The 27,881-nt window shown below is 41.7% G+C and overlaps 1 protein-coding gene across 2 annotated transcripts in view; it reads left to right on the top strand.

Moving 5' to 3' along the window:
- The window catches only part of cacnb2b (calcium channel, voltage-dependent, beta 2b), a 93,738-nt gene that overhangs the window by 20,187 nt on the left and 45,670 nt on the right, over positions 1-27,881 (top strand). For both annotated transcript variants that reach the window (XM_076984771.1, XM_076984772.1), the window contains one exon: positions 11,005-11,082. In XM_076984771.1, the coding sequence (XP_076840886.1) occupies positions 11,005-11,082 (78 nt within the window). The remainder of the gene's footprint in view (positions 1-11,004; positions 11,083-27,881) is intronic.

Raw genomic sequence — 27,881 nt, 5'->3', positions numbered from 1 at the left:
ATGTATTAACAGCAAAATGTTTTCAGAACACAGAAGCTCTATAAATTATACAAAAATAGCCAAGAAATGCATCCTAGCCAGTACAATATCTTACCACTTAACTGATACTGATGGATACAGAAGAAAATGCTGATGTCTGTACAGAATTACAAATTAAGCATGTGCATATCATAAATACAACAGTAAGTGCTAAGAGAGTTACTTCAGTGTATCTTTCAGTCAATAGCAGTGCAATTCATGATATTACAAGACAATGTCAATGTGATATTTCAATAAGTTCAAAATGAGTGATCATTTAAATACTACACAAATAGACATTTGTCTATCATGGGACTCAGTTGTTCAAATATACGGTGGAAGTCTGTTTCATCATCTGGGAGCTGGGACAGAAAAGAGTCCCATGACACTTGAATGATGTTGTTTCAAGACAAGACTTTCTTGAAGGTCTAAATGTCTGAGGCATGGGCTGTCTAATGGATTGGGCTGACAGATTCTTGCAACCTCCACAAAGGTGACAAAATCCTCTGAGGCAAGACAGAAAGGGGAAAAACTGAAGAGCTTGGATCACATGCTAGAGATAGTTTTTCATTTTTTCCTGTGTAGTAGGTTGATACTGGAAAGGAGAAATTTGTATGAATGAATCTAGAATTTCATTGACCATCTTTCTGCAGTACTTATTTCTTTCTGTTTAAGACACAGTACATCTGTTAGCCTTGGGCAGTCAGGGTAGATCTTTCAGATCTTGAGGTGAGAGGGCACAGAGGGTTCACTGATGAGGGAAGAGAGGGAAGTATGATTAGCTGTATGCAGCAGGAGAGAAGTAAGTCAGCATGAGGAAGGGTAGACAAGGTAACAGAAGCAAATAAGGTCGCACCCAGCCTAGTGGGGAAAGACCAGAGGCGGACGAAGTACTCAATTTCATTACTTGAGTCAAAGTACAGATACCACTGGTCAAATGCTACTCCGATACAAGTGAAAGTTGCATGTTCAAAATCTTACTTAAGTGAAAGTACTGAAGTACTTGCTTTTAAAAATACTTAAGTATTAAAGTACACCTTCCGTCACATTTGTAAAAAAGTTATAGTTTAAAAGTATTATACATCCTATCAAATCCTCTTTGGGCATAATATTCATACAGTCTTTGATAATAATCCATAAGGCATATTCCAATGATGTACATCATTCAGGTAGTGGTAGCAGAAAAGTTTAACCTACACTTTAGTTTAAGGAACAAAAACATTTTCTAAAACCACAATTCACTGATTAGCCTAGCCTAACCTGTTTAAGCAAATTATGTTACCATATTAAAAGTCAATAATAAAATGACGGTTTTCTCTCTTTGCTAGTTAGGTATTCAGTCATCCAATACAACATTATGCTACAGTCAATATAAACAAAGACAAAGTAAAATTAGCAGTGTGGCATCTTGGTAGTCTAACCTTGCTACAACCTTTTGCAGTATGGCTAAAGCCCACCAACTCCATGCCACCCAACATGCTAACAAACTCTTTTCAAACTAGAAATCACAGCCACATTAGAATTATTGACATTAATTCTACACTGACATTAGAATGGAAACATTATTTGACAAGATTCGATTAACCCACACGGTTTCCCTTATTGATGTTTCCGTAGTTTGAATTACTTGCCAATATAATGTTAACATTATTTATAGTGATCCTAGCAGACCTAGCAGTGGAGTGAGCAGGCAAAGTCATTTCACTAGCCTTACTGCAAAGCTCCTCTGACTACATAGTCACTTAACAAAACATTTAGGTTGCATACCATAATATACTTCCTCAGGTGGGACGGTGAATTTTGGTATGCAGTGATATAGTTTGTTTTTGGCAAACAAAGCATGCATTTAAAACGATAGGAATGATTCATCCGTTCAGAAAACTGGAACATTTTGTCGAGATATGGCCATGGGTGCAAAAGAGCATGCCAGGTTTGCCAGCTCTCACGCATTGAGCGTGAGACACACGCATTTGACCGTTTTCACACGCTCTCACGCCACAGTTCCGATATCTCACGCCGAAAAAAAATCTAGTTTATTTACCTCTGATCTATATCTATCAACCACCAGCGATCGCGATATAATACTTAATTTGTGTCCATTTTTCACCGCCCCGGTAACGTTCGCCACCCCCCAATCAACAATTTACACTCGCCACCAAGTCCAGGTTCAAATCTCCCTCCAAGCGATTTTGAAAAGTTGGCAACCCTGGCATGCTCCATCACCGCCGTCTCCGCTCATGTTGCTGTTATTTAGGAAAAGAACGACTAGCGACACCGAACTTGATTTTACACCTCACAGACACATGATTGCTGATAGGCTGTCACCTGTGAAAATACTATCGGGGGAGGGGAGGAGAGTTGTGTGTGGAAGTAACGAGTAACGAGAGCTGGACAGAAATGTAGTGGAGTGATAAGTACTGTATTTGTTATTCAACTGTAGTGAAGTGAAAGTCATAAGTATTTAAATAAAAATCAACTTAAGTAAAGTACAAATACTCAAGAACTGTACTTAAGTACAGTACTTAAGTAAATGTACTTCGTTACTGCCCACCTCTGGGAAAGACACTAACAGTGTGGCACTTGAAAAAAGAGAAAGTAGAGGAGAGTGGAGTAAAACACCACCCTTGAGACAATAACACACCTGTGTAGACTCACTGCCACTTTATTAGGTACACCTGTTCAACTGCTCGTTAATGCTAAACTCTAATCTAATCACATGGCAACTTAATGCATTAAGGCATGGTCAGGACAACCTAGTCCAGTTCAAACTGAGAATGCTGATTTATGTGACTGAGTGACTAATGACAACTAATTGTTGTCATGGTGACCGGCGGCCAGAGGAGGATGGGTCCCCCAAGGTTTCTTCCTCATGCCCTTAGGGAGTTTTTCCTTGTCACTGTCACCCTTGGCTTGCTCACTGGGGGCTAGGACTCGGACACTTGTAAAGCTGCTTTGTGACAACAACTGTTGTAAAACGCACTATATAAATAAAAATTTATTTGATTTATTTGATTCATGTGACTTTGGCAGCTAAATTTTCAACACAACTATAACCCTGAGTATCTAGAATCATGTGGAACTGCAACCCTAAAATGGAAGCCACCTAGTCTGACTCCTGTGGAATTGACTGCTGTTCATGTAATTGAATTAGCGTGAGGACTCCATAAGGTAGAGGAACAGGGCTTTAAGGTTTGGAGAGTTCTGGACATCTCTCTTTGTGCGGGATATTCTTTAATAATTCAGCAGGATTGAGTACAGCACGCTGCATGACACTTAGTGGCAGAAGACCTGGTGCTGGGTGAGCAGATGTCTGTGGCAGACATGAGTAAACACAAGCTCAGCTCCGGACTGTCCTCATGGGATACCGCCCTCTCTCCTCCCATGAAATCTCTCTCATATGTCCTCATATTTCCTCTCCAAGGACAAAGTGTTAAAAAGTGTTATTACCATTTTCTAATAAAAATAATCTTGTACAATAAGCTTATCAAATCAGTTAATTTAATGCTTTCCCCCCACATCAGGGTTTTTGCTGGTCACAAATAATGTGTAGTCATTACTGAGAGAATAATAATCTGCTGTAGAAATGTTAACCTACAGGTGGTATGGGTGAAAGCCACTATTGAATCCATCTGACCTCAAAGCACTAGTTTACATTAACATGACTCCTGGACCACTGGACACAGTGCAGCAAGGCAAGTTACACACACTCATACTGAAACTATGGCGGTAATTTTAACGCCAAGGTGCAGTCCTAATGACGGGGGCGGTTTCAGGGTGCAACACACTCACGTTTATTGTGGTGAACAGCGCAGGCAGCGCACATTTAACAAACTCACAAAGTGGCGTGAGACTCTGACAAAGACGAGCACAGGACGATACACACACATGCTTTATACACATCGTCTAACAAGCACCGCGTGAAACACATTAGACTAACGTCACGGGTGAACACACACACACACCAGCCACACCCCCAATGTACATACACGGACACGGACTACGTAGACACACACCCAAACTGAGGAGTCCGGGGCTGTAGCATGACAATAATTTCATCTTTAAATGTATATTTACATTTGTAGTTAGGCTTAATCACAGTCCAATTGGTAAATTTTTTAAGTCATTAAAAACCCTGATAAATCTTTAAAAAAATGGTTTAATCATATAAAACGTATGATGAGAGATTCTACAGGAACTGCATTATAGTGGTATGGTGCTGTTACTCTGTCACATGCTGTCTGCATTAGTGAGACTTGAAATGAAAATTGAAACTGAAAATGAAACTGAGCGTTGTGCCATATTTAGTGAAAAGGTCTTGAATCCTGACTGGGACACCCAACAGACTCACAAACAAACACCTGTATAATGAGGAGCAGGAGAATGAGGGCAGCTGCCAACCTCACACACATCTGTTTGAAATGTAGCAAATAATTTTAATAATACAGAAATCAAACCTAACCTTTTTATTATCCTACTCAACATAAGATTAGAAAAAAGAAAGAAATTTTGAATGACTACCTAACCCAAATTTTTGAGTCTGTGCCTCAGTGGATTATGGAGATGATTCCGTGCCTATTCGAAATGTAATCGCTACTAGGCAAAAATGGAAATGCAATCCACAAAATGCATTGCTTTTCCATACAAACATGCAGAATACGTGCCACAATGAAATGCAAAAGCACTATTACATTACGTTTCAATGCACTTTATCTCTTTATTGAAAAACAATACACAAGAATTACCATTCAAAACCAAAACGCTGAATTTGTGCCAGAATTGAATATAATACAGCTCGAAATGTAATCACGGCACCGAGGTATTGCTTTTCACCGTACGGTATTTCTGACATAAATGTCTCCTTTAAATGTAATGATCACTAAATGTAATGAGATTGATTTAAACACTGATGTGATGAAAACATGCCACAATGAAAAGTAAAAGCTCCAGTGTGTGTGGATTTGTATTTAAAGAAAGAAACGCTGAATTCGTGCCAGAAGCCACCTTGAAATGCAATCGACTGAACGTCATTGTATTCCACTGTGTGTCTCTGCGAAGCTGTGTTCGTGCCAGAATGAAATCTAATCACTGTCCAATAGGAACGCTCGCCTGAATTTGGGGCGGGGCTTAGACTCCAGTCAGAAGCAATCGCTCATAGTTGGACTTGAAAGCAGCAGAAATGTCTTTTCACGACAGAATAAAAGAGGAAATAAACAGTCTAATTGGACAAATTGAGGCTGGTGCAGTTACAGACGACTACGTGCTTAACTTAATTAAGCTGAAGGTGCTGGACAATATTGAAAACGGACCTTGAAAGTGTCGTACATGTGCTTTAATTCCACCTTGTAAAGATGGATGAACCCTGCAAACAGCGCTGAAGAGCGGAACGCGACCTCGACCCGCCACAGCGGAGCCCCCGCGATTGCTACCCGTATTTTCCAGATTATAAACCGCTACTTATTCCCTCTCGCTTTGAACCATGCGACTTATAATGAGGTGTGGCTTTTCTGTAGATTTTTCTTCACCCGTCAGGGGTGGAACAGAAAGTTAATCAGGTGGTAGGACAAAGTTGTAAGTCAAAGAAGAAAGTGCTCATTTTCATTTAACTCATGCAAGCAGCAGGCACGACGGAGAATTTTTTCCAAACGAACGTGTTGTGCCGAATTCCGCCCCTCGTTTGCACACGTCCGGAGTTACAGTGATTTTAACTTAGTTCATTGAGCACTCTAGTTTTAGAGTGCTTTAATTTTTACGCATAAATACAGTATAAAAAAACGAACAATGTTCTCGTGCATACAGCGTGAGAAAGAGCGATCGCGTTGCCGAGATGAGCTTATCGTACACAACACTCCACTACACTCCACTACACTCCACAATCTTCGCAGTTTGAGATTCGTTTGGTTACTTATTCGCAGCTCCTTATTCGGCGGCTGAAGTTGGTTCCTTATTCAAAAAGGTTATGTTCACGATGCGTGTTTGCTGCGCGCTTTGTTTAAAAGAGATAGATTAAACAAACGAGCATAGGAGCATACTTTTAAGAGGTTATTGTTTTCCATACTGATTTTGTGAATGTAGAAAAAAAATAAAAATATAATGAAAGCATTCCTTATGTAAATTGGTTTCTATTTCAAGTCGTTCCAATTGTATGCGATTTGTACATGATGATTGGATTCGTCAGCTTTTCTAACGTAAGGAAACATATTCTTAGATTTGAAAACTAAACACAGAAATGCTAATCTAGAACACAAATTAATTGGAAGAAGAAATACCAGCACACAACATGGCATATTGAGCAGTGGGCATATAAGTGAACGGATTTAAATGGGCAGGTTCAGAAGCTTATTGAAGGCCTTATTGATGGTGGACCAGAGAAATAACAAATGCATCATGAAGAACAGGTCACTCCTTAAGAGAGGAACGAAACACAACATATTGAGTAGGTAAGCGCACAGAAAGCGCACTGAAATGATTCAGAGGGGCAAGTTCAGAGGCCTGCTGTATGCCTATAATGCGTTGGGCCAGACAAGCAACACATGCATCATACGTAAACGGTTACTGTCTGTAAGAGAAACCTCATTTTGGCCTGGCCCAACATCATTTTCTGCCTCAAATCTAACAGGAAACATGGCATATTGAGTAAAGCGCACAGGTGAAATGGTTCAGAGGGGCAAGCTCAGAGGTATGCTGGATGCCTGTAAGGTCTTGGGCCAGGCAAACCTCAATTGCATCATACATAACTAGTTCCTATATGTATGAGACACCTGACTTTGGCCTGGCCCAGCATCATTTTATGCCTCAAATCCAACAGGAAACATGGCATATTGAGTAAAGCGCACAGGTGAAATGGTTCAGAGGGGCAAGCTCAGAGGCCTGCTGTATGCCTGTAAGGTCCTGGGCCAGGCAAACCTCAAAACTCAACTTGCCCCTCTGAACCATTTCCACGTGCACTTTTTAGCGCACGTGGAACACTTCATTATTTAAAACATTACAAGCACATGTTGAATGAAATTTGACTTTTATTTGTAACATTCTCTAAACGTGAGTTTTCAATGGAAAAAGTCACACCGCCAACTGATAAAATCCATATCCAATATATACAGTCATTTTTAAGTCTTTCAGTTAACCTCTGTTTACCCACTGTCTGCAGGCCTTGTTGCATATATTTTGCAATTATTAAATCTATAATATAGGCCTACAATAAAGACAGTAAAAAGACCAAAAAATACGAGAAGGAGTTATAGGCTACTGAGTGTTTTCATTACACGAATGCAGATGGGCATTTTTCACAGGTAATGGGGAACTTCCCGTTTCTTCTTTCACAAACCAGTGTGTTAATTTATGTTGCCTAACAAAACCTATACAACAGAAAACGTTCAGCTTAACACATAGATTTGCAAACTCTACCTTAATTATTTGTATGTGGTCGTCCTCACGTTATCTATCGAGCGACTAGTTTATCAGGTGACCAGTCGGCTAAAAATGCTTAGTAGTTTGGTGCTGTATGAGACATTTTACTGCACAAGAAAATGGTTTCACGTACGAAGTTCACCTCTGACCACGACTTTGCAGTATTACAGCAGTATTATGTCTAAATATCTAGTTAGGACAAAACTAGAGTGCTCAATGAACTAAGTTAAAATCACTGTAACTCCGGAATATCATCTGTAGCGTTTTTATGCGTGTGCAAACGAGGAGACTCTGAATTCGGCACAAGTTTGTTTGAAAAAAATTCTCCGTCGTGCCTGCTGCTTGCATGAGTTAAATGAAAATGAGCACTTTCTTCTTTGACTTACATCTTTGTCCTACCACCTGATTAACTTTCTGTTCCACCCCTGACGGGTGAAGCAGTGTTAATTTTGACAGCAATTTTTGATTTAGTTTTAGTCTTAGTCTTTTGACTAAAATGTCATTTAGTTTTAGTCATAATTTAGTCTTTGGATTTGTTTTAGTCTTAGTCAAATTTTTGTCGACTAATTATCATTAGAATTTAGTCGACTAATTATTCAAAGAATTTAGTTGACTAAAATATATATAGTGTAATAGTCATTATATACTCTTGCACAAAATGAAACATTTATTAACCAGTTACAGAATATTATTGTTTGTATTTGCAATATATACAAAAACAAATTTCCAAACAACTTTTTTGACCTGAACTTATAGTTATTGAGCATAACAATAATAAACCATTGATGACCAGTAGGTCCGATCTACCTGAAAAGCATATGTAGTTTATGAACAATGCATATTACATTGTATATAAAACTGGGTGCCGTAAAAACAACAATGTCATAGACCGCTGATATCATTTCATTTGTCGTATTTTTCCCGACATCATTGTCACACATGGTTTACACACCGTATTCTTTTTCTCAAAGTCAAAGGAGAAATGTGTCCATATATCGCCGCTCATCTTTCTCCCTGCTGACATTGTCGAGTTAACATCGAGTTGAATTTCATGAGTGGCCACAGTTCACAGGCTGGTGTGGTCTTCCCGGGTTCTGTGCGACGTGAAGACGTTAGTTCTGATTGGACGGTTACCCGGTTTGTCCCGCCTATCCGTGTACGCTAAAGTAGTTACAGCTGGATCTCTTCTTAACTTATCCCTACCTTTCACTAAACTAAATCAGGTCTGATTAGATGTCGTCGCTGGCCAATATTTTCGTCTCGTTTTTACTCGTTGACGAAAATGTCCATTAATTTCGTCATCGTTTTTATCCCTTCGCATAGTTTTTTATTTAGTTATCGTCTCGTTTTCGTCGTGAAAAAAGGTTCGTTGACGAAAACTATGACGAAAATTATTCGTCAACGAAATTAACACTGGGGTGAAGGAACATCTACAGAAAAGCCACACCTCATTATAAGTCACATGGTTCAAAGCGAGAGGGAATAAGTAGCGGTTTATAATCTGGAAAATACGGGTAGCAATCGCGGGGGCTCCGCTGTGGCTTGTCGATGTCGTGTTCCGCTCTTCAGCTCTGTTTGCAGGGTTCATCCACCTTTACAAGGTGGAATTCAAGCACATGTACGACACTTTCAAGGTCCGTTTTCAATATTGTCCAGCACCTTCAGCTTAATTAAGTTAAGCACGTAGTCATCTATAACTGCACCAGCCTCAATTTGTCCAATTAGACTGTTTATTTCCTCTTTTATTCTGTCGTGAAAAGACATTTCTGCTGCTTTCAAGTCCAACTATGAACGATTGCTTCTGACTGGAGTCTAAGCCCTGCCCCAAATTCAGGCGAGCGTTCCTATTGGACAGTGATTAGATTTCATTCTGGCACAAACACAGCTTCGCAGAGACACACAGTGGAATACAATGACGTTCAGTCGATTGCATTTCAAGGTGGCTTCTGGCACGAATTCAGCATTTCTTTCTTTAAATACAAATCCACACACACTGGAGCTTTTACTTTTCATTGTGGCATGTTTTCATCACATCAGTGTTTAAATCAATCTCGTGATCATTACAATTAAAGGAGACATTTATGTCAGAAATACCGTACGGTGAAAAGCAATACCTCGGTGCCGTGATTACATTTCGAGCTGTATTATATTCAATTCTGGCACAAATTCAGCGTTTTGGTTTTGAATGGTAATTCTTGTGTATTGTTTTTCAATAAAGAGTTAAAGTGCATTGAAATGTAATGTAATAGTGCTTTTGCATTTCATTGTGGCACGTATTCTGCATGTTTGTATGGAAAAGCAATGCATTTTGTGGATTGCATTTCCATTTTTGCCTAGTAGCGATTACATTTCGAATAGGCACGGAATCATCTCCATAGTGGATCGCATTATTTTTTAAATGATTACATTTGATTCCAAGTTTGGTGAAATTGCGATCCATGTGGGAGTTCACACCACAGCCTAAACTGCCTATTGATGGTGGTTGTACAGATTAAATATTCCAGAGTATTTATTTAGGTTACTTATAAGTAACTACTGCTCGGCCTAGAAATACAACTATACAATACAATTATAAAATTATAAAATACAATTATAAAATAAAATACAATTATAAAATAATGGACTTCTACTAGTTGGGCTGCCCAAAGGGGGATGTGTTCACAAAGGGGGTGTCACATTTTGAGTCTTGGTCCTACTAAGGTTTCTTCCTAATCCCCGCCTGGCTTGCTCATTAGGGATCTGGACCCATGTATTTGTAAAGTTGCTTTGTGATAACATGTGTTGTGAAAAAGCTATAAAAATAAAATTGACTTGCTTGACCGAGAGTAATACTATATATGTGTCACAGGGGAGGTGAAGCAGGATGCAGGTATTCAGGAAAACACATGGTTTATTGAGTATATAACACAGCGTAACGCTTACGTTGAACACTGAACACGTTTAGGAGTCACAAAGACAAGCACGGTACAATACTACCACACACAAAATATATTCAACACATAACGAGCACCACATACAACATGTTAGACTAACAAGACGGGTCAACACCTCCACACAACCACACCCACAGGAAGTACATATACAGAAGTAGACACAACCGACGGGAGGGGTCTGGGGCTCATGACTGTATGTTTTATTTGAAGTAGGTTTAAATCATTTTGCTTATCCCAATTTAAAAATTCACGCTAGTATTTGCTTGCATATTGGTGGCTATGTGGAACAATTCTCTGTAACTGAACTGTAACTCTATAACTGAAACAATGTCGGTTTTAGAGTGGTGGCTAGGGTAACTTTGCTTTCTTCCTCTACCCTTCCATGGGAGTGGAGGAGTGGAGAGAACTACTATTTCTTTGTCACTGGAGACTAACAAGATAAGACACTGATGTCAGAAATAGTGTAACTGATAAAACACTGGAAGGGTGTAACTGCAAGTGGCTACCTGCTTCACTCCCCGTATCCATCAAACAGGTTCTGTCAGGTTTCATTTGAACACATTACATTTTTATTTCTCTTGGACTATCATGATGTGTCACCATCTAATGAATTAACTGCTTTTGCTTGTGTTTTTTTTTCTTCCCTCAGGGTGTGGCGGACCGTCAGGACTCATTGGCCACTGAGGAGAAGGAGAAGAATGCCCAGGTTCAGCTCGAGAAGGCCAAGGTCTACTACACCTGTACTCAACACAGCCAGCAGTTTGCTCTGTCTTTGTCAGGTTTTCATTACTGGCCAATGGCTTATCTGCCATTCCTCTGTCAAAATTGAGTACCACTACATAATTCTAAAGCTATACAAAAAAAACTATATTACAGTAGCATAATCTGAGTTCATAATTTTTCTAACAAGAAAAAATTTATTATATACATATTTGGAATTTAATATTTATACATAAGGTGATTCAGAATTTACAGATGATTCAGAAAACTATTATTTAATGTATGTGTTTTATCGAAGCTGCAATGTGTTCCATTGAGGTGAAATCTATTAGTATGTTTTCCCAGTGAGTAATATTATTAGTATTATCTTCCTTGAGTTCCAGGTTATCAGGATTGTTGTTCATATCAGGCAATGGTTAGCGATATGAAAAGTATTCTGTTGTTTTCCTTTCTTAATCCTATTGTTGAATTACATTTTAGATATTCAAAGAATGTGTTTTACCCTTTTATATCCATTCATGAATTTTTTTGCACATGGGAAATTAGGGCAATGTCATATGGATGTTTATGTGTAGTTTCTACCAAGCTGTCAGAGTGGCACTGAATTTCTGAAACAAAGTGTGTGATTTGGTTAGGGTTTGTTCAATTTCTCTCCAAGGTTTGTCTGACTGATTGGGCTTCATCCATTTGATAATGTACTGTAGTTGATACATGAAAAGATGTTGAAATTTATTGAAAGAAATTAGGGAATGTGGAAGGCTCATCCAATGTTGAAAGTCATCAACGTCATCATAATTTTTAGTGGCTTAAAATTACATTTATGCAGCACCGTCAGTGTTAGTATGGATACTGGTTTGCACACACTTGACCACCAGAGGTCACACTCTATGGAATACTAGTATTTTATGGCAAAAAATCATTTTTACCTGAAGCTCATTCACATTCTCATTACTTCCCAATGCCCACAAAAAATATGTGCTGAGAACATAGGGCCATCGATAAAGTCCAGTCTACTTTGTTTTATAACTTAATACTAAGTCAAAGTCAAATTTATTTATATAGCGCTTTTCACAACACATGTTGTCACCAAGCAGCTTTACAATTGTATGGGTCCACATCCCTAATGAGCAAGCCAAAGGCTTTACAATCGTAAAAACTCCCTATGATGGTGGGGATTAGGAAGAAACCTCGGGAGGACCAAGATTGAGTGGTGGGATGGTTCATTTTTTATTGAGTAATTCGATATTTTTGGACTATTTCTCAATTGTTTGGATAGTTTCATGAATGAAGAAGTGGAGTTTTGAAGACTATGATATCTGCATATTGAAAATTTTATGTTCTAAATTTGGTGTCCAAATACCTTTGATATTTGCATTATAAAAAACGAAAAACAGGAATACAGGGAATGGGCATCCTTGACCCTCAGCTTTGGTTTTAATTTTAATCCATTTAAATGAATCTCTAAACCCATTTTATGCAAGTGAATTGTAATTAGTCTGTGCATGTTAGTGGCTGAGTGTTTTCCTTTGATGAAACTAAAATAGATTCTAAAATAGATTAATGTCCTGTGTCCTTTAGTAGTAATATGTTTCTTATATTTCTGAGAGCCTCTAATACAAAAGAAAATGTCCAAAAAACATTGTACAGGGGATGTACTGTGTGTATATATACCAGTAGCGAACTGTGACCATTATACCTGGGCCCACTCCCACCCCCCCCCCCCCCCCAAACAAAATTTGTTTCCTCTCCTAATTAACTGCAATAAATAAATAAAACTGAGACGACAGTACACCTTTAGAAACGCAATAAACAATAATATCTGTACTAGATAACTTAAGCAAAATAAGGTTCCAACAAAATAAGGTTCACAGCTCCGTGTTCCTCGGGAGCGGAATATGTAAACGACGCGCACGAGGGCATCAAAGGACTGAATCGAAACTAGCTAATGGTGGTACGCTAATGACAGCTAGCGTCGCCACAGCAGGCAGAGATTATCATACAGTTAAGCCTGCCCACTAAGAGGGAAGATATGATTGGTCAATGTTAGTGTCATTTGAAACTGGTATTGCGCTGAATTATAACTGCCAGGCCCTCTGTAAACAAACAGTGGGCATCACAGTGCTGATAGGGGGAGACACAGTCTCACTTAACCCCTCACCTTCCAACACAGATTAAATAGACACGGGTGAATAATTTATTTGCTTATATTTTTGTAATTGTTTAGATGTCAATTGTCAAACTGAAAGTAGATTTAAAAATTGGATAAATTATATATATTTATGTTTTAAGAATATTTTAGGCCCGCTGAGAGGGCGTAGAGGGCCCTGACGGTTCCCCACTGATATATACATTGGTGATATGGAATTTTTTCTATCATCTCTGAGTCTTTCCTGACAAAATACAAAATATTGAGCACATACATGTAAGTATTGAAGAGTTACACAACATGCGCATTAAATGTCCCAAGGAGTGTCCACCCTTGTCCAAATATGGCACACCCTGATCCAAGACACTGACCCATCAAGAGCATGCAACAACGTAGATTTTCATAGCTCTTGTTCATGTTAACTTCCGGTTCAACGCTGTACCCAAACGGGGATAAAATGGGGATTAGATGGGATAAGAAAGTTTTCATTTATCTGGTTTGTTTTGAATTGCATCAATATTTAAATCCTGATTTGACGTCAAATTCATTTTGGGCCCACCAGCAGGCCCACAGGGGGCGCTTCTGCACAAAGGGGTTTTAATCAGGCAAAAAGAAATTACTCTCAAAAATGCATGAGAGTAATTTACAATGGAATTATATAAAAGCAAAAAATCTGCCAGAGTAGGAAGATGATGCATGCTTAATGCACTGTTCATGATTTACACCTATAAATACATGCAGGTTACACTGGCAGCTGATGCTGTTGCAGTTCAACAGTCATAAGAACTCGACATTCCTATGAAGCAAAAAAAAAACACATTTAAAACCATCTATAACTGACCAAAGAGCTGTACATGTTTTAAGATAAACATGTTTTTACATCACTAGATTTTAACTACATTTGTGTATCTTCTGCATTAAAAGGTATGAAACATTGTGTGGGCAGAAAATTGAACCAAGGGGGGAAAAGAGGGTCCAAGATGGAACCCTAAGGAATTAAGCAATATTGATACCAACCATTATTTGTTTTAAGCTTAGCATTCGATTACAGTGTATACTTTATTTTGATTCTTTAATTGCAAAAAAGACAGAGAATAGAGTTATAGTTGCTTAAGTGTAGTCTGTAACACCGAAGCCGCTGTAGAGTGCTTGCAAGACGGATGCATTTGCGGAGGACAGTGAGATTTATTAAGGGCAAATCCACTTCCAGAATCATGAGAATGGTCCAGGATCAGATTACGAGGGCTGTCAGAAACAGAAATCAACACACAGAGACAACACACAGCAAACATGAATAAATTCATGATAGGTTACAAACAACATAAACCAAGGCTTAAATAAAAAGACAGGCTAAAGATACAGACCGGGCTAAGGAAACATACGAAGCTGTTGAAACATCATCAACATCAATGAACAGCAAAGCACAAGACAAAACGCAGGGCATAAAAACATACGATAATGAGGGAACTAAACCAGACTCAGGTGGTAACACTAATGAGTTTCAAATGAACTGGCATGATAACTAAAATAACAACACTGAGCACATGGAATGAGAAAACAAAGATATGATTGACAGGTAGGGGAGGGGCCAGGCATTACTAAAAGTTGCACTTGTAGTTTTGATGTGAGAACTTGTAGAATAAATCTGAGCGTAAAGACATGCACAAAAGGCATGCACAGCACAACACGACAGGGAAGAAAAAAGCACAATGCGCTGTAAAACAACAGGTGCAGAAGCACTAGTCACAGTGAACTCAGCTTGGATGAGGAGATGGCATTGACAAGATACTGTATGTCTGTTTTGCCACCAAAGAAATCACAAAAAGTTGATATCTTCATTTGCTACTCTGACCTGATAAAACGGTAAAAGTACTGGTATAATGTAATGTTGTTCGAGCAAGTTTTCCAAATTGGCAATGGGTATTCTACTGACTTAAAGATAGGAAATATTTCCATTTTTATAAGCATCCAAAGTATGTCATTAGTTTTCAAAAACTCCTCTTCATTACTTGGCTTGGTTTGAAAAGTTTCACACTCTGCCAATTAATGTTTTTTGTTATAGAACATATGGGGCAAAGTAAACTGCATCTGAATTATGTGAAGCATGCTTGTTAATATCTGAAAACAAAGAGTTAAGTATGCGTTGAATTACGGACACAGGCACTGAAACAAAATAGGTTACTACCCTGGGGTTGCAGGGGCCAAGTCCGTGGGTGAACCCTTCTGGGTTGCTGGGGCAGGAGCCATGGGTGACCCCTTCCAGGTCATGGGGGCATGAGCCGTGGTTGACCCCTTCTGGATCATGGGGGCAGGAACGGCCGATGAACCCTTGCGGATCCTGGGGGCAGGAATGGTGGTAGACCCTTTCCAGGACGTGGGGGCAGGAATGGTAGTTGACCCTTTCTGGGTTGTGATGGCAGGAACGGTGGTTGACCCCTTCCGGGTCGTATAGGCAGGAATGGTGTCTGACCTCTTCTGGGTCACAGAGGCAGGGACGGAGGTTGAGGAGGCGGCATTGCCGGAAGGCGCATTGGCTGCGAGGGCCCTGGGGAACGTAGTCACCCTGAGAAGTGATAACGCCGAAGGGGCGCTAGAGAGCGTTGCGGTGAGGAGGCCCTGGGGTGCATTGCGGCCGAGGAGACCCTGGGGAGTGTTGTGGCCGAGGAGTCCCTAGGGAGCGTCGCAACGGAGGAGATCCTGGAGAGCATCATGGCTGAGGAGGCCCTAGAGAGCATTGTAGCAGGCGAGGAGACAACCAGCAGACGAGGAGACGCGCGGGAGTGCCGGGGTCGGCAAGGAGACCGATTCATTATATTGGTCAGTTTGTAACATTTGGATCGGGCAAGCATGGTGCAAATGCAAGATTTAAATAATTTAATTAAATAACCAAAACTCAATACAAAACACGGGGAGAGACCTAGAAACAATGAGACGCTACAGACTACAACTGGTTACGACAGGCAATAAACACAACAGACGTAAAGCTAACTGGGAACAGACAAACAAGACATATTCAAAAAATAAATGCTTTAAACAAAACAAGAATCGACAAGGAGGACCAACGTATAGTATCTAAACATACCAATCAGAACAACAAAGTTATGGGCAATACAAGGATACTTGGGGAAAACAGGCAGAACTATAAACATGGAAAATCAAGGAATAAACTATGCGACCTGAGGGGAAAAGGCAAACCAGAGGGAAACACACTGAAAACCGGGAGAAGGATAAAGAGAGCGTAAAGGAACAAGGCAATGAGAAACACAAACATTGACCGACACCGGGAGACAGGGAAAGGGAAACTAAATACACAGAAACGGGGAAGTGAAACGAGACACAGGTGGGAACACTGAGGACGGAGAAAACATGGAAACGAAGGAAACAAGGCAGGGTTAGGGCAAATGACACACGACGGGTGGAGGGAGGAGTTGTACCTAGTGGTGTCAATTCCAGGTTCAGAGATTAAAAGTCCTCACTAGGATTTTGCTCAAGCTTGCTAGATTTTCTAATTAGCAATCCAGGTAAAATTAGTGGAATCAACACAATCCAGGAAGCCTGAGCAAAATCCTGGTGAGGACTTTTAATCTCTGAACCTGGGATTGACACATCTAGTTGTACCTGACAGTAGGTTTTTAGAGCATTTCTCCAAAATTTTGGGTTAAGGTTAAATAATTTGTTGTGCAGGTCTGTTACTATTGATAGGCCTTTTATAATACGAGTTTTTAAATAGCACACAATTAACCAGGGAAATCATTTTGACATGAGACATCACAAGTGCAATGTATAACGTCAACAAGACAAGTGACAGGTGAGATGAATGACACAGATGAACATGTACACAGACAAGCAACTCCGACAAAAGTATATGTACACAGACGAACCCGGGGGAGGAGTCATGGGCGGACCGCGAGAGAACCCCTCCCCACCAGGGGTTGCTTTCTCCCAGAGCACCCAACGCTAGCAGATCGACCCTCAACCTGCTCTGAGTGGCAGGACTAGCCGGAAGCTCTGCAACCAGAGCAACTCCAGGAGCTCCCAGGCAGGGTTGGCCAATGGGCCAGTCTAAAACACGCTCTCTGGGAGGACAAGGGGAGACAGACAAGGCACAAAGACAAGGATGGACACAGTCACAGGGACAACCACAGGCACAATGATGGGAAGGGGCACAGACAGGGAAACAGAACCCAGGGACAGAAAAACTGGAATGGTAACGGGGACAAAGACAAAATCTCCTGGGCGCCACGTGGGAACTCCCACGCCTATCTGGGGCCATAACCCCGCAGGTGCAGCTGCCTGCTGAGGCCCTTTGGGATCTGAGGCAATCCCTACAGAATGTGCACCTGGGTCAGGAACAGCTGAGGAGTGTGCACTGACCCTAGGTGCAACCAGGGGACATGCACCAGTCTTGACCGCATCTGGGGGACACACACCTGTGGCGGGACGACACCTCTTTGCTGCTAGGCAAACAGCGCTGGGGGGGGCTCCTCAAGGAAGTTGAGCTCATCCTCCTTTTCTTGAATCTCCATCCCTCTGTCTGAAGTGAAGAAGCATTTCCATCTCAGTATTCACTAAAGGGAGTGGCTCCCTGATTGCCTTCTTGCTCCCCAGACAGAAGTCTGTAGATCCCACCTGGATGCAGGCTTACGGAAGGATGTCGGAGTGTACACTGGCCATAAACTCCTCACTGGAGGGTTCCAGAGGTTGGAGAACCTCCTGTCCGGGAGCAGGTGGTCTCTCGCCTGGTTCAAGGGAAGGGGAGACTTCCCATGTAACATACCACTGTCCTCTGAATGCTCTGCTTCCTCCAGCCTGCAGGGAGCCCCAAAAGAGGGCCCAGGTGTGGCCCAGCAGCTGTGCCAGTCCACATTGTATTGTATGTATATGTGTTGTGATGGTGAGTCTGAGGCAGCATGCATAAGCGAGTCATCACAGAACATGCTGTAATGCCAGAGCAGCGATTAGGAGGAGCAATTAGGAGGAGCGATTAAGAAGAGAGATTAGGAGGAGAGATTTGGAGGAGAGATTAAGAGGAGCGATTAGGAGGAGCGATTAGGAGGAACGATTAGGAGGAGAGATTAGAAGGAGAGATTAGAAGGAGCGATTAAGAGGAGGAGCGATTAGGAGGAGCGATTAGGACGTGGATGCAAGTGATGAGAGAAGGGAGATTTATTCAAGGCAAACCCAAAAGAAGGACCATTAACGTGGTCCAATGTCATAATCAGTGTTGGGAACGTTACTTTTAAAAAGTAATTATAGTTACTCACTACTTGTTCAAAAAAGTAACTGAGTTAGTAACTGAATTACTCTATAATAAAAGTAACTCGTTACCAGGGAAAGTAACTATTTACATTACAGTTAAAAAAAGGTTATATGCCAATGAATAAAGATTTTTTGAAAAAGCAGTTTTCACAGTCAGTTGAAATGAGTAGATCATAAAGGTGTTTAACTTTTGATATTTATTGCACATCAACAGACCAGTGCAGGATAAAATCCTTTAAAATCCCAAATCTTTGTAAAAAAAAAAAAAAAAGCAAAAGTAAACACTATATAAAGTGCATTTACATCTATCAAATTAAATTAAATTCTCTCAACCTGAGACAACCTGGCGAATAACTTTTAATTAATCAGAGGTGGGTAGGAACGCATTACAATCGGATTTGCACCGCGCGCTACCGTTACTATGGAAGTTATTCTGTGTCAATATTCAAATGAAAATGTAATAAATACGCATTTATATTTACATGTTCCACTCTTACAAGTAACTTTGAGCTCAAAATTCAAATTCAAATGCAATAATTCCATTTACATTTGTAATGTGATAGACGTCTATTCATATTTCATTTACACATACATTTTGATGCTTTATATGTGTCTTTATTGAAATGAAAATGTATTTCCTGATTTGAAATAACAAGTTCATGTGATCATGCAAAGGTTGTATTAAAATTATAATTAAAATGCTATTCGCTTAATATGCTTTGCATTTTGTGATAACACGTTTGAAACGTAATTTTCAACCTCACCACCAGGCTAAAAAGATGACAATATTCAAATGTTAATGGAGAAATAGCGCCACCCCTGTTTGCAATAACATTACGATACCAACAGCGCTCAAAATGTGTCAAAACGCATCTTGAAAATGCAATCCGAGCAGACGCTGTTCCCATTGGCTGTAGCTAGATGCTGTTGTTGACTCACAGTCGCCGACTGGGCTAGATATTAAACATGCTAGATATCTGCCGGTCGCCTGCGATGAGTCGGCGACAGCTCGGCGAGCGTCTTTCAGCAGTTCACACTACACGACTGAGCGAGCGCCGATTTGCCTCCGACCACAGTTTCTGTCGGCGATCTACAAAAAACAGTCGGCGACTGTCGGCGACTGAAAAACCAGCCTAAAATTGTGTAGTGTGAACTGCGCATAAGGTGTAGTCTGAGACCTAGGCAAACTATAACTTAGAGGAAAAGAACTCGTACGAAAGACAGACCAAAGAATAAAAACGTACACTGAACACTCGATTAAACAAACACAATCTATGAACCCCAAAGGCAGGGCCGGCCCTTCTATTAGGCGATATAGGCAAATGCTAGGGGCGCCGGCTGTCCAGGGGGGCGCTCGCGTGCATGTTTTTTTTTTTTTTTTTTTTTAACAAATGAACAATTAATAAATGTGAAAACAAGCAAAGTCCACATAATCATAATTTCATTGTTTAATAATATTAGTCAAATTAATAATTCTTATAATAACAACACACGACACCTATCACCCGCGCGCCAACCCGCCCTCCCCCGCGCGCTTTGCGCACCTCGTTACTGTTTCTCTGTACACCACAGAGTGAGTGACATCTCCCTGTAAAGACGTCAAAATGTCCTCTGGTGCCCAGGGTAGAAAAATGAGAAAGTGGAGGAGGAAAGGCGGCAAAAAACAGGTAATATAATGGTAATATGTGGTGAATTAACACTATAACATTGGCGAAGCGTCAGGGACTTCAACACCTTCTCTGAAGGTTAATTGATCTTAAAAAGGATGCTTTATCTATTATATGTAATATATGCAGAGTTGTATAGTAACGAAGTAGAACTACTTCACTACTGTACTTAAGTACTAAAATGCTGTATCTGTACTTTACTGGAGTATTAGTTTCCTCCTACTTCCACTTTTACTTCACTACATATTTTCCATCAGTTTAATACTTTTACTCCGATACATTTTTTACGTGCTGTATAGTTACTCGTTACAATTATAAACATGTTAGCTGGCGCTGTCACCGGGTCAAGCGATCAGGCTGTCTTATGAGAAAACTGCGCATGCTCCGGTCGCGTCTCGTTTACTCTGCTGCTGCCTTCACTCAACACTTGAGCTTCGTAATCTAGGATCACGTGACACGTCGTGACTGCCGCAAGGGTCCGCGCGGCAAAAATGACGCAATCGCGGTGCCTCCGCCCATGCGCGTTAACCACGCGGGCGGTCACGTCACGACGTCGTGCACCTCTCGATTTTTGTGCTATGTCATGCCATTCATGCACTTGTACGGCACTTTGAAGGTCATTTTCATATTTAATTTACATATTTATACAAATACACATATACTCGAAATTATTTCAAATAATTCACTTTTTATATCATTAAAAGAGATGGTACCGTGTTTGGTAACAGCAGAAGAGCAGCATAAGTGCTGCATAATAAGCTTGTTGGCGTTTTAATGTACATATATTGGCACCTTCAACATCGAGTGATTATGGTGGTGAGGGTGAGGAAGGAGACCATCCTGGCCCTACCTAGAGACAGTGTTTGCGTTTGCCAGAGTGAAAGTAAATTCCTATAGGATGAAGTGTCATCTCTGCCTCCCTAAAGAGGGTGAAATATTGGCCTTCAAAAATTCATCTTCGAACTTGAAGAAACGCATCAATGTAAGTTATAAATATAACGCACAGAAGACACACCAGCTTTAGCTGTCAGTAAGCGTTAGTTAGGTTAGATATCTTAGCTAACTAACCTAATTATGTTCATGACGTGCTGCAGTATTCACTTAACATTAGCTGGCGATCAAAAAGGTGAATTGTGTTTTTAGCAACAGTAATCTGTGTCTCTTTTCATGCTGACTAATCATGTGCCCATTTTTATAGTGTAGTGTTTTTATAGGGTAAGGGCATTTATTGAGGGTAAACAGAGGGCAGTAGGCTCACCCTTAGAATCCAACGGACAGATTTTATGTCCAAAATACACCTAGTTTTCTCAGCTAAATTAAGGCGAACTTGTACTTCTGCATCAAACCTACGACGTAACGGGACATAGGTTATCTGTTTTTTGTGTGCAAAGTGTTAAGTCCAGTTTTTTTTAAGTTGCTACTTGTTTGTACATACAGAACACTTGTATTTGTGGTCTTTGACATCTTTGATTTGTAAGTGATATATAAAACAATTGATAATCAAACTTTGACAGCTTTCTTTAATTAATTCAAAACACAGTACTTTTTACACAGTACTTGAGTAATAAATTTTTGAATAAACTACTTGCAGTACAAAAAATGCTGAATACTTCTGTACTTCTACTTAAGTAAAGTTTTTAAAGAACACTTCAACTTCTACTCAAGTCAATTTTTTGATAGAGTACTTGTACTTTTACTCAAGTATGGGTCTCTAATACTTTATACAACACTGAATATATGTTAATAACGCTTCACCAATAATTTGTGTAACCCCTTCTATGTCCAACAGAGTAGGACAGGGCCCCAAGTTCTGATATAAATTTTCCCAATAAATATATCTGGCTGTCGTTGTGATTAATTTGACTATGCAGTCCTGTAGTGATATGTTCTCTGAAATGATGCCACTAATAATAAAAGTAATTCCATTTATTATAACAGGTGTAAAAATAAAAACACCGCTCAGCCCTGGACTGTAGTTTTGGCAAAGAAAATGAACACTCGATGAAAACTGGCAATAAAGGTGAAAAGTTGAGGGAAAGAAAACACGTATACAAATAAAGGGTACACAAAAATATCTACCTCACTTCACAGCCTATAACCCACACGGTACTTATGCATATTTCCATTAAACACCAACCTTTCCATATTCAGAAACCAAAAGGTACAAAAGCCGGCAGTAAAATAAAAGAAATAAACCCCCGTCGCAGGCCTGATAACTGGCGTCCGATATCTGGCTACTCACAGTCTTTACCCCGAGCCTTGAGGTGACTGATGAGGAGAAGACGGAGAGACGCAGAGAAGGCTGCTCTGAATCCGAGAGGCGTAGCACGTCTGGCTTCCCACGTAGACAGGGGACTCCACCAAGCTTTGCCGGTCGCCTGGGGGTCTGCCTGATAGCGGTGCTCCCTCGGTGCAGTCAGTGGAACCCCACGCTGACGTAGGGCTGCTCTTCAACTCCAGTCGCACACCATACACTTTATATGCTAACACAGCTAATGCTAGCTAGCCCCGCTAAAACATTCGCACACGTTCGTGTTGCCCACCAACGCGGTAATGTGAAAATCTCGACGCGCAAAAACGCTTACTGAGTTTATGCACGCGTACACCAGATCTGTGTGGATCTAACACCACTTTGCCCAACTTGAAGGTAACTCAATCACATCTACTTCTATCGTTTTCTCGCTCTTATCTCTCGTCTCCCTCTCGTCCAAAAAAACTGCTCTCCTTTCTCCTCCCGCCCACCAACCAATCAGGAACACGGGAGCCGAACAAACGGCCAAACCACCCAATAAAAACTGAAAAAAGGCCCAAATTCCAGGCTTGCTGCAAACGCATCTCTAGACTGCATCAGCCTCAACATTGACAAAACACTTTTTAAACAAAGAATACTTTATGATTTTTACTATTATTATTATTATTTTTTTTTTACTGAATAAACTGCCAATCTGCCTGAACTACAGTGAACCTTTTTAATCACATCTTCCACATGTAAATATACAATGCACTTTCTAATACTGTAACCTGAAATTATACCTTGGGTTACACCCCCCCCTTTTCTAAAGGTCTGATGTCCCCATCTGACTATTAACTGAACAGGCCAGATCGGGACTAGGGTTAACGGTAATATGAACAGAAAAACCTGAAGCCACAGAGGTACTCATGTGGGGTGTTAGATGTACCCTCACCCCTCTATGAACAATTATAATAGGCTGGTCAGAGGACTCGCCAAGCTCATCATAGCTTAGACGGACAACAGGCTTAATAGCTCTCTTTCTCAAAGAGCTATCCTCTGGTGCCACATTTTGTTCGGTCATCCTTTTGTCAGACAACGGTTCACTGCTGGCAGCGACTTCCCTCTGATCCAAGAGGTCACCCACCAATGAGTCTGGGGTGCTTTCCTCTGCTGCATGACATTGAATATTTTCAGACTCCTGGGGTTCTTCTTGCTCCACCATAACCTCTGGAGTTTCTGGTCTCTCGGGTTCCTGGGGATCGTTGCGTTCCAACCCGGGACGTAAAGAAGGGAAGTTTACATGCCTAAAGAGTCCCACAGGCCCAAATTGGGGTACTTCATCTTCCACCTCAGATTGGTCAGAATCAGTTTCTCTTTCGGCCTGACTCTGCTGTACAATCACCCGCTTCTGTTGGCGTGTCTGAGCCCTTCAGACACATGTACCTGCAGATGAATCTGGGTTCCCCACCACTTCTGGCAACCGAATTAGACAACCAATGGGTAGTAGGTGGTCCCTGTGGAGTGTCCGTAGTGCTCCTACTCCTCTCTCAGGTTTCACTCTGTACACAGGTATGTTTGGCAACTTTTCTATAACAGTGTAAGGGACCGAATTCCATTTATCTTTTAGTTTGTGCTTTCCAGTACTTCCCAATGCACGAACCAGCACTCTGTCTCCAACTTCTACAGGTAGATTTTTCACTTTCGCATCATAAGCCTTTTTGTTTTTGTTATGGCTTTTGTTAGAAGCTTCCAAAGCTAGCTGGTATGCTCGCTGCAATTCTTTCCGCAGGTTCTCTACATACCTCTGGTGTTTTACTTGTTCACGCTCTCCGAGTGATGTGCCAAAACATACATCGACAGGTAACCGTGCCTCCCTACTGAACATCAACAAATATGGACTGTAGCCTGTCGCATCGTTACGGGTGGAATTATACGCATGCACCAGAAGTGCTACATGTTGGCTCCATCTCTGCTTTTGCTGGGGATCCAGGGTCCCAAGCATGGATAGTAGGGTTCGATTGAAGCGCTCTGGCTGTGTGTCACCCTGCGGATGGTACGGTGAAGTTCTAGACTTCTTAATGCCTAGCAAGTCCTAAAGTTCTCTTACCAAGCGACTTTCAAAGTCTCTCCCCTGGTCAGAATGAATGCGAGCTGGCAGTCCGTAATGCACAAAAAACTTCTCCAAAAGTGTCTTAGCCACAGTGGGAGCCTTCTGGTCCCTTGTAGTGTAGGCCTGAGCGTACCTGGTGAAATGATCCGTGACTATAAGAACATTAGTAGTACCTTGTGAATCTGGTTCTATAGACAAGAAATCTATGCATACCAGATCCAGAGGACCACTACTGGTAAGTTGGCCTAAAGGTGCTGTTTTTCGAGGTAGAGTTTTCTGGGCTACACATCTCCCACAGTTCTTTACATAACCAGCTATGTCTGAGGCCATTCGGGGCCAATAAAACCGATCACGAACCAACTCAAGAGTCCTGTCCACTCCCAAATGGCCAAAATCATCATGTAGCGCCTGCTGCACCACAGTACGGTACTGTTCCGGGAGAACTAACTGAAACTTTTCCTGCTCATCTTTGTGAGCTTTCCTATACAGGAGTCCCTTCTTAAGCACAAGTCTCTTAAACTCACGCTGGAACAAGCCCAGCTCTGGCTTATCATCCTGTGGCTCCATAGACCACTGACCTGCACTCACAGCTTTTTTAACCTGACTGATGGCTGCATCCAACTCCTGTGCTCTTTTTAAATCCTCTTCACTCAATCGATTTAATGAACTAATACCCAGCCTTGTTGGATAGGCATAGAGATCTGGAATTGCATTAGGTGAAGCTCCCAGTGGTTCTACCAATCCACTGGGACTACCTAAGGTTGCGGTCGTAGTCACCCGTTTGCATGTTGCCTTCACTGCAGATGGTGGTATCCACCCTTCACCGTCTATAGCATTCCGAGATAACAAATCGGCGTCAACATTCTCACGTCCCGGCCGGTACTGGATGCCAAAGTCGTAGGTGGAGAGAGCAGCCAACCACCGTTGTCCTGTGGCATTCAGTTTGGCAGTTGTCAAAACATAAGTAAGAGGATTATTGTCTGTTCCTACTGTACAGCGGGCACCATAGAGGTAGTCATGAAATTTATCTACAATAGCCCACTTCAAGGCAAGAAATTCGAGCTGATGTACTGGGTAATTACGTTCAGAATTGCTGAGTTTACGACTGGCAAAAGCTACTGGACGCAATCCCTCGGGATATTCTTGGTTAAGAACAGCACCTAACCCATCCAAGCTGGCGTCCACATGTAGCACGTACGGTTTAGTTGGATCTGCAAAGGCTAACACAGGAGCATTAGTAAGGCAGTGCAAGATTTTTTGAAAAGCTCCCATACAGGCGGGAGTCCATCGTTCCCCAAAGGGCTCAGACTTTCCAAAGTAGTCCGATTTGTCTTTGCTGGCAGCCCTGCCCTTCTGAGTAGGAGGATACCCTCTGGTAAGATCAGTCAAAGGGCGGACTATAGACGAGTAGTTCTCTATAAAACGTCTATAATATCCACAAAAACCTAGGAAAGACTGTAAGGACTTCAAGTCAGTGGGCAGTTTCCACTGGGCCACCGCCCGGATCTTTTCTGGGTCAGTAGCGATCCCAGCTTCTGACACGATATAGCCGACGTATTTCACTTGGGCTTGGCAAAACTGGCACTTGTCAATAGAAATTTTGAGTCCATATTCTTCCAAACGGTCTAAGACCCTGAACAATCGCTCCTCGTGCTCTTCCAAAGTCCTACCAAACACAAGCACGTCATCCAGGTATACAAGACACTGCAGAAGATTCATATCCCCTACCGCCCTTTCCATTAAGCGCTGGAAGGTGGCGGGTGCCCCCATAATACCTTGAGGCATGCGCTCGAATTGGAAAAAACCCAACGGGCATATAAAGGCGGTTCTCTCTTTGTCAGATTCTGCCATTCCAATCTGATAGTAGCCACTCCTTAAATCTAATACAGAAAACCATTTACTGCCCGTCAAGCAGTCCAAGGCATCATCAATGCGCGGCACTGTGTACTGATCTGGGATGGTTCGGGAATTTAACGTCCTGTAGTCAATACACATCCTAATTTTGCCGTTCCTCTTTCTGGCCACAACGATGGGGGAAGCATAGGGGCTACGAGACTCTTTAATAATTCCTGCTGCAAGTAGTTCTTGTAAATGACGTCGAACATCATCAATATCAGCAGGCGCTATTCTCCGAGATCGTTCTCTAAAAGGGCTTGAATCGCTAAGTCTAATATTGTGCTCCACCCCCTTGGCTAGACCTACATCCCACTCCTCCACTGAGAACACATTTGTGCGGGCTGACAGTTTCAAGGCCAGTTTTTTTCTCTATTCTGCAGGGATGGGAGAATCACTAAAGTTGAAAAGCTCGGGGTCAATCAGATCTTTGGGGGAGGAATTGCTCTTCATCTCTGTGACCACATCAGCTTCCTGAAACTTAGCAATAACAGTGCCCTTGGGAATGGCTTTCTCTTTTAATGACTCATTTTTCAATAACACTGAGAAATTGTTAATATCTAGGTCAGAGGGAAGCAACACACAGGGTGACAAAACCACTCCAGCTGGAAGGGTGTCTGAGGCATCAATGACTAGGATACCTGGTTTTCTGAGTTGCTTCAACACCGCCTTACCTACCGCTAGGCAGGCCTTTCCAGGGGGAAGAGTAAGAGGTCCGGGTCCTTCCCATTTCACACTCCCCACACTGTCATCGGTAAACCCAGCAAACTTACAGGGTGCCACCATTTCGGAGGGTCCTAAGCACACTCTCCAAGACTGAGCAGCATCTAAATGGCTCGAACTCTGCTTGGTGGTAGGCTTATGGCTAAAAGCCCTAGCATTCGTCCCTATGATGACTGGCACTTGATCAGGCCCCTGAGGGTCAGGGCATACTAAAGCCAAAATGGATGTGGCTTCCCCACGGTCTCCTGGAAACTCCACACTAACCCCCACATAGCCTTTATAGGGGTAACTGGTGTCACTTAGGCCCCAGATGGCCAGACTAGAGATAGGCTGAATAGGCAAGTGTGGCAAGTGTTTTGTGTACCAGCTCTCAAATATGATAGTTACAGTTGAGCCGCTGTCTAACAAAGCTGTACACAAGTGCCCTTCAATGACCACCTGACCCAAAGAGGGTTTCCCCACTAGACCATCTGGAACACCCTGGACCCTGCTGTGAACCACAGTGCTCTTCTTCACACTGCAGTGTTCTGTTGTCTGAGCTTTACCTGAATCAGAGACTCTACTTTCATCTTTTCTCCTCCGCAAAGACCGAATCAACCGGGTTATGACCCTAGAAGAGTCTTCAGGCTCCTTGCAACGGGTAGCCACATGGCCGTCTTCCCCACATCGGAAGCAGAAGAAGTCATCCCCCTTCTGTGATTCGTTGGCTTTCGGTTTGCTGAAGGACTGGTCACGTGGGGGGTACTTTCCCCAAGTCTCTCTGTTTGTCAAACTT

The sequence above is a fragment of the Brachyhypopomus gauderio genome, unplaced genomic scaffold, assembly GCF_052324685.1.
Source record: "Brachyhypopomus gauderio isolate BG-103 unplaced genomic scaffold, BGAUD_0.2 sc34, whole genome shotgun sequence".
Lineage (NCBI taxonomy): Eukaryota > Metazoa > Chordata > Actinopteri > Gymnotiformes > Hypopomidae > Brachyhypopomus > Brachyhypopomus gauderio.
The sequence above is the reverse complement of the archived record's forward strand: the minus strand, read 5'-3'. Positions and strand labels throughout refer to the sequence as shown.